The sequence below is a fragment of the Neofelis nebulosa genome, chromosome 12, assembly GCF_028018385.1.
Source record: "Neofelis nebulosa isolate mNeoNeb1 chromosome 12, mNeoNeb1.pri, whole genome shotgun sequence".
Classification (NCBI taxonomy): domain Eukaryota; kingdom Metazoa; phylum Chordata; class Mammalia; order Carnivora; family Felidae; genus Neofelis; species Neofelis nebulosa.
This window is the reverse complement of record NC_080793.1, coordinates 51,396,370-51,410,239: the sequence shown is the minus strand read 5'-3', so window position 1 is coordinate 51,410,239 and position 13,870 is coordinate 51,396,370. Positions and strand designations below refer to the sequence as shown.

Genomic DNA, 13,870 nt, shown 5'->3' with positions numbered 1-13,870 from the left:
CAGGGTAAAGTTACTGAAATGTCTTATGTCTTTAACTGTCAACAACTGTGCACGCTTACCTACACTTATGTAACTGTGCCAAGGTAATATATTTACACCTAAAATGGTAGAGTTGAAAATTCCAAAGTGGTGAAAATATGGTCGGGTTATATGGTCCATATGATGCCCATATGCACTAAAAAATCATTTCACTATATGGGACATGTATATTTTGAAGTCAGTGCTTGGCAGTAACATTGTGCTACTTTGATCTTTCACCGAAATATAACCCACAAGGTTATATATATTTTTAATCATTCTTGCTGAAGCCTACCAAAAATGTGCAGGATTAACAGGTAACTTTTAAATCAATTTTGGGTTATAAGGCTGGTCAGGCTATTTTATTGTCTTCCCTATCTCAAGAGCTAAAACTGGATAGATACAGAAGGAACCTTTCACCTAGCAGAGGTAGCAGCCAGAAGGAACTAGTTAGTAATTTAGGCTATGGTTGGTGGCTGTGTTTCCCCAAGCTGTCATCAAAGATCACGTAACAATTATGCTCTTCTGGGAGATATGAACACTGAAAATCCCATTTTCTGGAAGATTGAAAGTTAGCCTAACCTGTTCAGATATGTGTCCTGCGTCCCACTATCATCTCCTTGTTATATTTTAATTTCCCACATGTGAACTAATAGGTGTGGTCAAGGAGAGTGGCTTTGAACCTGAACAGCTTTATTACATTGAACTCCTAGACAGTAAAATCAACATTAAAACCTAGCTGAGGGAAAACTTGAAATTTACTTGGGCAAGAATGAAAAGTGAAGTCTTAAACCTGCCACTCCCCTTCCTTACGAGTCCTCTCTCCTTTGTTTCTGTCAAGAAAGGAAAACTCAGAATCGTGAAGTCGTGTACTTAAACATGTGTCTGTGTTGGTTCAAAATGTCCTTCTAAGTGCATATATTAGCCTATTAGGAAAGAGCACGCATTTATTGAGCCAACTTCTCACATCCTGGCCAACTCCGCTGGGCCAAGTATGCTGTGACCTCACAGGTGAGGTTTTCACATGCCCTCCCTCCTGTGACTTCCCACGCTCCCCATTCCAGGGCAGCTCCCTCCCTCCATGTGCCTTCCCCCAGGCGGCCCTCTCCCACCTCCCCTTGGCCTACACAGCACTGTGCTCACAATGCCCTGCCCTTGAGGCATTTCCTGCATCACACCACAAAAATGTATTGTGTGTTGACCACAGGGCTGGTCCCAGATACTCCTTAAAATGACAGAGCTCTGTCCTTAGTTTCCCTGAGCACCCAAGGCCCCACCTAAGAATGCGAGTAAATGGCCCTTATGGCTAGGGACATTTAACACAGTGCCGCTGAGGCCTCGTTTTATGATATGTTAGATTCAAATTTGGTAACTCTGGAATGCTGCTTAATCTCAGCACTTAACCACCTCCCAGGTGATACTTATCTGGAGCTAAGGTTTATTGGTTTGGGGTAATGAAAATTTGTGTTCCACACGCATATTTAAGAGGACAATACTGACGTCCTTTTAGAACTGTTAGCCCTTGAGACCCTTGTTCTTTGCAGTGATAGAAGGACTTCAATGGTATAAACTAGGAGTTCGTGAAGGAGAAGCAAAGCCCACCATCCACACAGCTCCACACCTAAAGCCCTTTCAACCGGGGGAAGTGGTAGGACCTGGGATCACTTCCTGCTGATGTCATCGACTCAATTTCATAAAGTATTCAGTAGCCGGAAAAAGCGAAAATGTATTTTAGAGTGACGTTTAGAATCTCTTGAATATTGGGGCACCTGGGTGGCTCAGTCGGTTAAGCGTCCGACTTCAGCTCAGGTCACGATCTCATGGTCTGTGAGTTCAAGCCCCGCGTCGGGCTCTGGGCTTGGAGCCTGGAGCCTGCTTCCGATTCTGTGTCTCCCTCTCTCTCTGCCCCTCCCCCATTCATGCTCTGTCTCTCTCTGTCTCAAAAATAAATAAACGTTAAAAAAAAATTAAAAAAAAAAAAAGAATCTCTTGAATATTACCAGGTACCCAAATGAATTGAAAGCCTAATTTCTTTTTTTTTTTTTACCTTTTTTTAACGTTTATTTATTTTTGAGAGATAGAGACAGTGTGAGCAGGGGAAGGGCAGAGAAAGAGGGAGACACAGAATCTGAAGCAGGTGCGGGGCTCTGAGCTGTCAGCACAGAGCCCGACATGGGGCTCGAACTCACGAACCGCGAGATCATGACCTGAGCCGAAGTCAGACGTTTAACCGACTGAGCCACCCAGGCACCCCTGAAAGCCTAATTTCTAATATAACCCCAGGTCTAGATTCTGTATAGAAGACTTAGCTTTATCCAGCACTTTGTCGTTATTACCTTAATGCCGGACTCTCCCAGGGGGAAGTATTAGTGATGATTTCAACAATTTCTTGTGAGATGTTTTGCTACATTGTCATACCATGAATTTCAAATGGCTCATCCCAGATGCAACCAAGAGAGCAACACTCTGGAGCCAGCATTATGGAATCTGGTGGGATAGCTTGAATGTCTAGTAGAAATTGCAAATGCTCCAGCCTGAACTGACCACGATATATTTCAATTTTAAAGCTCACAAAAAGCTTAAGACATAGAAAATTTACATGCATGTGCTCAAAGTAAATACTGTGATTTTTGAAAAGGTTTAATTTGTCAGACTTCTGGGAAAGGTGCTTCCGATTCTGGCTTTAAAATGTCACTTTCCGGGAGCCTGGGTAGCTCAGCCGGTTAAGTGGCTCACAGTTTCGTGGGTTTGAGCCCTGTGTCAGGCTCTAGGCTGGCAGAAGGGAGCCTGCTTAGGGTTTTCTCTCTCCCTCTCTCTCTGTCCCTCCCCCACTCATGCTATCTCTGTCTCTCTCAAAATAAATGAATAAACTGTAAAAAATAAATAAATAAAATGTCATCTTCTTTTAGAGAGAAAGAGTGCAAGTTGGGGAAGGTCAGAGAGAGAGAAAGAGAGAGAATCTTAAGCAGGCTCCACACCAGCACAGAGCCTGAAGCAGGGCTCAGTCTCATGACCGTGAGATCATGACCTGAGCTGAAATCAAGAGTCAGACATTTAACCAGCTGAGCCACCAGACACCCCAAAATGTCACTTGTTAAATGGCAGTCTTTCTGAGTGACCTCAGTCCGTATAACATCACCTTAGGAAACTTTGGCCTGTTGGGGCAACTGGGTGACTCAGTCAGTTAAACGTCTGACATTGGCTCAGGTCATGATCTTGCAGTTCATGGGTTCGAACCCCATATCGGGCTCTGTGCTGACAGCTCGGAGCCTGGAGCCTGCTTCGGATTCTGTCTCCCCCTCTGCCCCTCCCCTACTCCATTCTGCCTCTCTCTCTCTCAAAAATAAATAAACCTTAAAAAAAAAAAAAAAGGAAACATTAGCCTGTTGATTGAAGTGATAACTACTTGGAGAAATATGGGATAGATGGCACGAGGGAAGGAGCAGCACTAATAACTGATTAGGGAAGTTGTATATATTGGGTACTTTTGATAAAGCAAGACAGAAAATAAGAACAAGAAAATCTTTGTGTATTTATATACAAAACTAATTATATAGGTTGTCACGTACTCTGCCAAAATCATATACAAATATTTACACATAGATATATTAAGCTGTATGTATCTTTTTATACACAGCTATGTATGACTGAAAGCAGAGTATGGAGAATGTCTCATCTGGCCTCTTCCTTACCCTGCCCTCTACTGAAGTGATCCCAGACAAATGTCTAGGTTATTCCCAAAGATCTCTAGCAGATAGAAGCAGCCTTTTAGTATTTTTAAATGTTAGTCCTGTCATTAACAGCTCCAGTGCTAAGGCATTGCCTCACTGCTTATCAACTACATGACCTTAGCAAGTCTCTTCGCCTTTCTAAGCCTCAGTGTCCTTATCTGTAAAATGGGATAAAAATAGCACTTACCTCATGGAGTTGGGAGAATTGCATGGTGCATGTCAAGCTCTTAGCATTGGCACCCGACTAGTAATGTCCCACCTGTGGATTTTGACTCTTACTATGACCGTGGGCACCTGCATGAAATGTCTGGTCATTACCATACCCACCTAAATGTTTCCTTGCTCCATTAAGGTCTCCATAAGGGGTCCTGCACACCACCTCAGAAGACCTGCCAATAACTCTGCACCAGCCACTGCTCAAACTCGTGTCAGAGACACACAAGTGTCTGTGGGAGCAGTATTTCCCATGCATGTAGAAAAGATTGCGTTTCATGGGTATAGTCATTGTGTACCTCATTCTCTTGCTTTTGTTCCAACTTCCAAAGCCGTCCAGGTCACTAAAGACATGAACTAGAATCAAAAGGAAACCAGCAAAGATTGGAGTCCTCAAGGGAAGGCCCCCAGAGAACAGCAGTCTGCAGAATATTGGCTATTAAAACGCAGCTCTTGGCCTCCCTTCCAAATACAACAGTTGCCTGTTGATTAAAATATAACGTGTGAAGGTCTTGGGGACATTTTTTTTTTGTCACCCTGCCCTCCTTCTGCATTAAATTATCACACTCCCGCTTTGGCAGCTCTATGGCTTTGGTGGCGTTGTTTTAAAGCATTTCATCAGGACTGGTGGCCAGCTCTCCCATGAGGGAAGTTGCCCTCCTCAAGGGTCACATTTACAGAGGTTCAAACTCAAGAGTACTTTCTCCCTGATCGAGCGATGCCTGACAAGATGGGCAGTCCTGGGCTTTAAGCTGCGTTCTCCGACATGTAGCCAGAGTCCTACCAATCACAGAGGCCTCCCACCAGCTGCATTGTCTACACTTCATCACCCCACACACGCCCACTCTGGCCTGACAGTGTGATTTGTACGCAGGTGTCCAGGAGGCTGTGGTGAGCTGCCTGAACAAACAGACGCGGGAGCCTGCTGATGAGAACCTGTGCGTGACCAGCCGCCGACCCCCCCGGCTCCTCAAATCTTGCAGTTTGGATCCCTGCCCAGCCAGGTAAGGGGCGAGGGGCGCGGCGCCTGCCCTTGCTTCCCAGGAGCGTGTTCAGGGTAGGGTGCATCTGTCCACAGCGCAAGACCAGAACGCTTCTTATTCAAAACCCAGTGTTTTGAAAACCAATTAGCATCAGTTCAAACTTTTAGTCAAATCCACTTAAGTTTAATTGAAACCAGGGCTTTGGAATTCCAGCCCAATGGTCATGCTCAGGGTCCAGAAAGCTCCGTACACTGAAATGAGCCCCATGGCGTGCGTGGCTGTGCACGTGCTGTCATGCTGTCTCCTAAAGGGAACTTGAAGGACCACAGTCTTCAGGGTCTCGGCCACTTTTAGCTGGTATCCCAAGCCCTCACGGCATAGTAACAGATTGGCTTGTGGACTGCAGGGTGGCTGGGTGGTATAATTGATCCGCTGTGAAATCCGCATGCACACAGCATGCAGATTCATTATAGCGTGCTCTGGAGTGTATGTGTGTCATTCCACATGCATAAAATCAATTAGAGCATTTCATTTTTTGGTCCTGCCTGGGTCTCATTTTTACCCGACCTTGAGCCTTAGTTAATCAATCCAATCACTGCTCCAGTCCACACAATTTTATGGTGTCTTGAAAGACTTGCCTGCAGATACTTCTCTGGAACAAATCTCTGTAGAAGCTAAGCCATCTCATCGGTGATTCTGGTTTCAAAGGGAGATGGTTAAAGAACCAAAGCCAGACTTTCAAGTGTACTGATGGGATGAAGAATGTTATGAGATAAGGTCATATCCTACATAGGAAGGGGAATGCTGTTTCTGAACGATATCTCTTCTGTTTCTGCAAAGTAACACGGAAGAAGCAGGGCGTTGCCTTTAGGCATGGACAATAATTTGCTGAGGCAGCTTGTCTTATTTCTCAGTCAACAAAATGCCTTTCTTAGGAACTTAAAGGGTCCAAATTATAGGCCAAACCAGGACACAAGCTGATAGTGACACTTCTGCTGGTCACCAGAAGTGTTCCATGTATATTTTTTTCAGGTTACCTTTTTTTAATTTTTTTTTAAAAAATTAATGTTTATTTATTCTTAAGAGACAAAGAGACACAGTGTGAGCAGGGGAGGGACAGAGAGAGAGGGAGACACAGAATCCGAAGCAGGCTCCAGGCTCCGAGCTGTCAGCACAGAGCCGGACGCGGGGCTCGAACCCATGAACCGCGAGATCGTGACCTGAGCTGAAGTCGGACACTTAACTGAGCCACCAAGGCGCCCCAAGGTGTTTCATATATTGATCTGGATGGTGGGCTCGTTTCCCCCTTCCGATGCAGAAATAAGGAGGGCCTATGGTACCACCATCTCCATGGCAACCAGCAAAGCAGTCAGCCACTACTTGGAGTAGCACTCCACCCAGGAGAACAGCAGCCAGAAAAATAGAATCGAGGGCCAGACCCAGAAAAGGCTAGATCTAGTGCGTAGAATCCCAAGAAACCTCTTTTCTGTCCCTGTTTGACCTGGTCCCTCATCTCCCACCTAACCTCACAGTTTTCCAGTTGGGCAGACCTAACTGCATGGGCAAGGGGGTACAAACCTCTTCCGTCTGACTGTGTTCTCCCAAGAACAAGCAGAGTAGGTTGGGCCTGGACGGCCTGTAAGGGCCTTGGCTAGGAGGTCCAGAGGTTCTCACCCTAGCTTTGTCACCCACCAGCCATGTGACGTGGGGCAAGATGTCTGCCCTTTCTGTTTCCATATATGCAAAATGAACAGGCGGTAGGAGATGATCTGAGGTGACCACATCCTTCTCAAATACCCCACGAGTCTTCGTTAGTCTATAGGCAGACACACTGGACCGCTACCGCTGTGTGCTGCTAATTGATGTCATTTCTGTTCCGCTTACTTACCATCACTTTAAAAACAAGCCTAAGTGTCTAACCACATTCCAGCGTGGTAATGACATCCAAATGCTGTGATGAGCTGAGGCAATGCTGAGAAGTCAGCACCCGGGACCAGCTAAAGATCTTGTGGGATTTGCAGCCACTAAATCCGACCCTTCCTGGGCAGCAGAAGGAAGAAGACACAAGGTGTTACTTCCCATCCTCAAAGTACTGAACATAGTTAAATTAGATAGGCTTAATTTACTCTACGACCTTTATATTGACTCCAAGACAAGGACCCTTGTTAGGCTTAACTTTATTGCATTTGCTCCAGATAAACTCGGTGCTTTAATCTCCCACCAGCCAATTATCAGACTGACAGGCAAGGCCTCTCTTACAGGGCACAGCCAGGGGTTCCTTGGGCCGACCGTCCAGAGCTGAGTATTTGTAGACTGATGCTAATTAAAACAACAAGAGAGGGCCGACATACAGTGGCCTGATACCACTCTTCATCTCGTGTTAAAGAGCCAAAGCAGATTTTCATCTTAAAAGTGAGTCATGTATAGAGGTGCATTTCCTGTGAGCTATTTCAGTGTGACATCAGAGGGGAAACAATCTCTCATTCGGAAACTAGGTGTAGGGTGTACATAGAAGAGAAATGGATTTGGTAGGGACATAATAGTACACTGTTTTCCCAATAACCTGTTCCGTCGAATAATTTAAATCTTTAATTCACAATTCTTTTCGTGTACAGATCAGTGTTCCCTGCACATTTTACGGTGTCCTCTAATGGGCCCCAAGTCCCTATGCATTGTCTTTTGGGCTCTTGGTCCGTGCTGATGTCCGTGTGTTCAGAGCACCATAGCATTTTCTATGGGACATGCAGAAATGACGTTTCCAGTCTTGGTCACTGGGTTCACGTCTGAGAGGTGGCCACCAGTTAGGACAAGTGGCTTTCCCAGGCAGCTGTCAGTCCTAATACACAGATCAGAGAGCCACTTTTTCCTCTTATGTGTGGTCAGAGTTATCACACAGAAAATGCCAAGGGCCTAGAGGGTGTGTCCCCTCTGGGCATCTTTCTGAGATTAAATATACCTTCTCCTGACTTACTCTGTGTGGATGGCAGGGCTGGTATCAGAAGCGCGTGTCTAACTTTCTCCAGGTTCCCTACATTCTCACACCCAGCTCTCCACAGCAAGGAGGAGACTCTCAAGCTGGAGGTGTCTGATTGTTCCAGTGTGTGTGTGTGTGTGTGTGTGTGTGTGTGTGTGTGAGAGAGAGAGAGAGAGAGAGAGAGAGAGAGAGAGAGAGAGCGAGCAGGCATAGACTGCCTGCATTTTTAAGGCGCTTTAAAAAATAGTAGGTACCTATTGAAGAGGACTGTATTTTAAAGAAGTCCACACTATCAGCTCTATGTCCAAACCCATCTCTCTCTGGAACTAGCAGCTGGCATACTGTTTGACACATAGCAGGTGCTTGTTAAGTGCTTATTGAATACATGGGCATAATGGACCAGGACCAAATGTATACAGAGTAATATTTTTTAAATTTTTTAATGTTTATTTAAACATTAGAGAGAGAGAGAGAGAGAGAGAGAGACAGAGTGTGAGTGGGGAAGGGACACAGAGAGAGGGAGACACAGAATCCAAAGCAGGCTCCAGGCTCTGAGCTGTCAGCACAGAGCCCGACATGGGGCTCAAACCCATTAGCTGTGAAATCATGACCTGAGCCGAAGTCAGACATTTAACCAACTGAGCCAGCCAGGCACCCCTATACGGAGTAATATTTAGATCTGAGTATTAATGATAGCTGGGAAGACACCAATGCTATCTCTGCTCTCCATCCTCTATCCCCTCTCTTCCACCCACCAGATGATGCTAAAAATGCCATTATTAGAGTCCCTTCTATAACTTTAAGGTTTTAAATATCAACTCAAAGTATACATAGACTTAGGATAAGTAACCCCTTATGTTAGCTAGCAGCCATATATGGCAAAGCATCCCCCCAAATAATAGTGAGAGGGCAATCCTTAATAGAGGAGAGAGCGGACCCAATGGAGGTTGAGTGACTTGTTAGCACTACCCAGGGAGGAGTCTAATTGTCAGGAGAGATGGAAAGTAACACAGCCCTTAACAACCTTGCCTAAAATTGGCCAGAAGAAATTAGGACCGTTTTTACTTGTGAGCTGACAATGAGAATAGTGCATTGAAGTTGGTAGCAAAGATGTTTTAATTACAAGGAAGAAAAACTATTTGAGGTACCTTTAGCACCACCTCTGTCATTTGTGTCTAGAAACCCCTCCACTGCTCACCTTCACTGGTGGGCTAGACCAGCTTAAGGTAGAAATGTTCAAAAAGGGGCTAAAATCAGTCATTAGGAAAGAGCTTAGCCTCTTCTTCCAAGTGAGAAGGCTTCTGACTGTTATAGTTATGCAAGTAATATATGAATATTCTCACTCTTTAAAAGTCAAGCATAGCAGAAGTAATCAAGGAAGAAAGACATGTGTCCTCTTTTCACCACCATACTCTACAGCTCCAGAACCTTCTCCCTGGAGATAGCCACCGTTAATGGTTTGGGACATAGCTTTCCAGACCTTCTTCTATGAATTTATATACATATATAAACATTTACACATACATAAGATTTTCTTCCCTTTGCAAATGGGATCATATTGTATATATTACTTGGCAACTTGATTTTTCACTTAATAATATGTGCTAAAAATCTTTCCCATCCCTAAGACCACCAAAATAAAAACCAGCAGATAGCTTTAGACCTGTGTTCAGAGACTGCTGTGTCATGTTTAGCTACATGACCTTTTTGGTTCCCTAGATTCTTCATCTCTAAATAGGATTTTCGTGGGAACTCAGAAAAATTCTCTTCTTCTTCTCTTTCCTTTCTTGGTGAGAAATACTTTTAGTTTGAAATAAAACGTAATGTTTTGTATTCTGGACTCACATTTGATGAGATTTTCTCTTATTCAACTGAGTCTGAATAATTAAGTTTTACTGACCATCTCCCTGGTTTATACGAGCAGTGACATGAACAGCCCAAGGAAAGCCAGAAAGCTCTACCTTAAAAAGAGAGAGAGAGAGAGAGAGAGAGATAGAGAGAGAGAGAGAGAGAGAGTATGACTGTTATTAATTATAAGCATTTGATAGCTTGGCCAGCGTGTGTTGAAAAGATTTGGTAAACGTACGTGGAGGAGGGGAAAAAAGTAAGCAATGAAAGCCAGATGGCTGAAAATGAAGGAAATTCCAGGCAATTTCTGCAGCTTTGTTCTAACATACTTTTTAAACTAAACTTTTATTTCTGTGCAACAGAGAACAGCTGAGTGGTGCAGAATAGATAAACAGTGAAGGGGGGAAAAAGCCCATAATTCCAGGAACAGCACTTGGTTTCTGCCCCTCGCCCCAACCCCAGTCTCTTTTCTCAGACCTAGGGTGGTTCCTCAAACCAGCAAGAACTATAAAAGAAGTTTGAGAATCCCTATTTGAGATGAGAGAGTTAAGAAAAACGTCTTAAAGGTCACAGAGTCTCCTCTTTAAAAGCAGACTTCACAATGCCTATTTTATTATTCACTAACAAAATCCATGCGTACTAGCAGCAAATGATTTCCAATTTCTAATTTTCTTTTATACTGGCTGAAAATGGCTAGAGCAGAAGGTGTTGCCTTTTTACACAACCACGTTTTAATTTATTTGATGGAGCTTTCAAAGCTTTGCAGGCACCTTCCCCTTTGACAACTTGTTTTAAGGGTTACTGTTTCAACATGCTCTCCAAATATTGGTTTATCTTCTGCTGTGTTCCCAGAGTTTCCATATGCTGCCTTTTGGCTCTGTCTGTACTAACTTTTAAGCACTTAAAGCAAAAGCACACCAAAGCTCACTGGCGTCCACAGAAATTGAGTCCAGATTTGGAGGCCATATTCAGGCGCCTTTGGAGAGTTAATGCTATTACTAGCGTCATCCTCCTTGGTAAATCCAGATGCATAATTACACCGTCTCCCTCTTTTCTTCCACTGATGGACAAGTTACAACAGAGGAACCTGCCAAGACCTGTTTCTTAACTATTGGCCCTGATTGGCCCAATGGCAGCCTCTGTTATTTCTCTCCCCAGGAATGTGTTGGCCCAGTGATCAGAATCATTGCCAGCAGCGTTTTGACATCAACAAGGATAAACGTCACATATATGCTTGCCTCGGGGCTTAAATCTCCATTTCTCATAAAGAGAGCCCTTTCCATGGTTACACATCCCCTATGATATCAACCGCCAACCTCTGTGAAATGAGCTTTAATGGTATTAGAAATTGTTTTACATGCATAGAGTTCGTCGTTGCATGAGTCTGGGGTAAGAATCAAGGGACCGATTCTACCTTCCCATCATGGCACCTGAAAGCACAAACGACTCATTCTAAAAACATAGAAACATTAGCTTTAGGAAAACCTGTTCAATTAAGACCCAGAAGACAAGCATTCCTTGTTTCTTAACATCTCTGTAATTGGACAGCCCCTTAGACCACATAGCTCTGCCTGGACTCTGAGAAAGTCCTTATATAGATCATCGATTGAAGTTAAACTTCTGCACCAAAAATATGGCAGGAAGTGTTTTATTTCTCAATTCATTAAAAAATAAAAGTTTTCTAAGCATCTTCAGGTACAGCAGTCTGCTCGTATTTGGCCCTAAGAGATGACTACAGGACAGAATCCTGTTCTAAAGGAGTGACTAGTTAGCCGAGGAGGAAGATTTCAAAACAGAAACTGCTGTGAATGAGATAAGCATGGGGTTCTGTGGCAGCATGAGGCTGAGGAAATTCTTCCCGGAGGAGGTGATGCCTGTGCTGCGTCCTAAGGCATAATCAGGAGCTGCCTAAGGCAAAGAAGAGAGCAGAATGTTGCAGGCAAAAAGAAGGCATGAGCACAGAGGAAAGACAAGAGTGGAAGCTGGTGTTAGAGGGTAAGCCGGGACAGATCCAGGATGCTTAATGGGCTAGGTTAAGTTGTTTGAACTTTGTGTCCTAGAGGCAGTGGAAAGCCATTGAACGACTTAAACAGGGAGAGCAGAATAGGTATATGTGCTTGGAGAAAAGTGACTCTAGCTGTTCACTCAACAGAACAGAAGTGTTAACGGTGGCTAGCTTGTATTGTCTTATAGTCATCTGTACTTTTTCTCCTGTAGAGTCACAAATAGTGTGCTCTGCGTGATCTACACCATTACGTTTTCACTGAGAGTGATAATGACCTCTTGCCTGGGGTATGTTAGCATTTCCTGTGCTCCCACAGTCAAGCCAGGGTAGTGTGGACTCAGCTTGTACACCTGCCAGGAGGATAGAGCCCAAAGCAAGAGAGTCATGAAGGAAGCAATGAGAGGTGCAGTTCGATAATTCCTGGGCCCTTCCAGCTCTAACACTGTTTGATCCTTTGGAGGTAATGATAATTAGCCACAGAACTGAAGCTTTTCAAGAACGAAAAAGTGAATTCTATTAGGAATATGCCTTGAGTCAAATTTAAGTCCTGAAGATATAGCATTTTGGTTAGTCAAAAAAAGGAACTGAGCTTTAACTATAACTTAAAGAGCACTGAGAAGTCTATAGGGAACAAGATTTGGATTTCCATAAGAAAAATTTAGGCAAGAGCACTCAGGATGGTGGAACACTGTAAGGATGAACACTTTAAAAATATTTCAGTGGTGTTTGTCCATGTGTAAAAGAATAGAAAATATTTTGCATCCCCTGGCTTAGAATGTTCTGGTGTCCTTTAAGATAACAAGGATTTCTCTTCACTCAACCCCCATTGAACAATTTTGTTGAATGCCTATTTTGTGCCAGGCATTGGGCTGAGAATACAGTGATGAAAAACCCACTTTGTTCCCTGAAGCAGAGTCTGGGGAATGGTCCTGAGGAAGCCATTGGATATTTCTTAACACAGCTACTTTTAAGTGCCGCCCTTCTAAAGATAGTTATTCAACTAAAAAACCTCCTGCATTCTTCACCGCTCCAAGAGCTGATGTATCTGAACCAGTCATCAATCCCGTTGCATGTAAGACCATGAGGATGGAACTATCACCACCTGATAGCTCCCTGTTGGAGATATGGTGATGAAACATTAGAGTTTTATAGTTCACAAACCTTCCAGCTTACAAATCCATCAACAGGGGTAGAGTGGAGACTCCCAAAGTAAATCTTTTTCACTTTTTTTTTTTTTGCCTTTTCCTATAAACCAGTGTTTCCAAAGTCTGAAGTAATTATTTAAGGGCAAGCAATAATTTGGCCAACACTTTGAAAGGAGACTTGTTGCTCCCTCAGTGTACCCAATGACTTCTTTGGAGATTTTGAATGAAGACCTCATGTGCAATTTGAGATGAAGAGATTTCCTGTGACCATAGTGTTAGAAATCTATGTCACTATGTTCCTTAAGCTTGGAAAATAAAGACATAGGAAAAAGACTTAGAGAAAAAGAGATGTTGAAGCAACATAAAAATGAAGGACTGAAAAAGAGATTGCCCTGATTCGTGCCCAATAACCTGAGGGATACAGTTGAAAAACAGTTCATCCTTCTGAAGATATTATTCCTGTCATGGCGCCCACCCAAAATGAGGCATTTCTCAGGTTATCTGCCACAGTTACAGAAAGGTCTGTCACAGAGCAGAGCCCAGCCAACTTTCTTTCCTGTGGTGAATCAGTGTTCTTCTTTCAAATTCGTCTTTACTGTTCTTTTTTTTTTTTTTTTTTTTTTTTTGGTCATCATTTTGTCTAATTATCTTTACCAGGGCTTCAGGAAATTTCTGTGTTTGTGTTAGTGACACACTGAAGCTTAGAGTGATTGTCATTGGATTAACACGGCTCCCAGACCCACCACTACTCACTACTTGCACTACTCACCACTTTCTCATGGAGCTTTTTATTTCACTTGTGGAGTGACTATCCTTGAGGCCTGGACTGACATGGACACAGGCTGCATGCTAGCACAGCTGAAGGGGGTGCCTTCTCTGTGACTCACTGATATTGACTCTAGGTCCTGAGTGAGTGGATATAACTGCCTTTCTGGCTGGCCAGAGGGAGCTCC

At 43.7% G+C, this 13,870-nt stretch overlaps 1 protein-coding gene across 3 annotated transcripts in view; it reads left to right on the top strand.

Moving 5' to 3' along the window:
• ADAMTSL1 (ADAMTS like 1) overlaps positions 1-13,870 on the top strand; it is an 877,457-nt gene that overhangs the window by 697,765 nt on the left and 165,822 nt on the right. For all 3 annotated transcript variants that reach the window (XM_058695258.1, XM_058695257.1, XM_058695259.1), the window contains one exon: positions 4,837-4,966. In XM_058695258.1, coding sequence (XP_058551241.1) covers positions 4,837-4,966 — 130 coding nt within the window. The remainder of the gene's footprint in view (positions 1-4,836; positions 4,967-13,870) is intronic.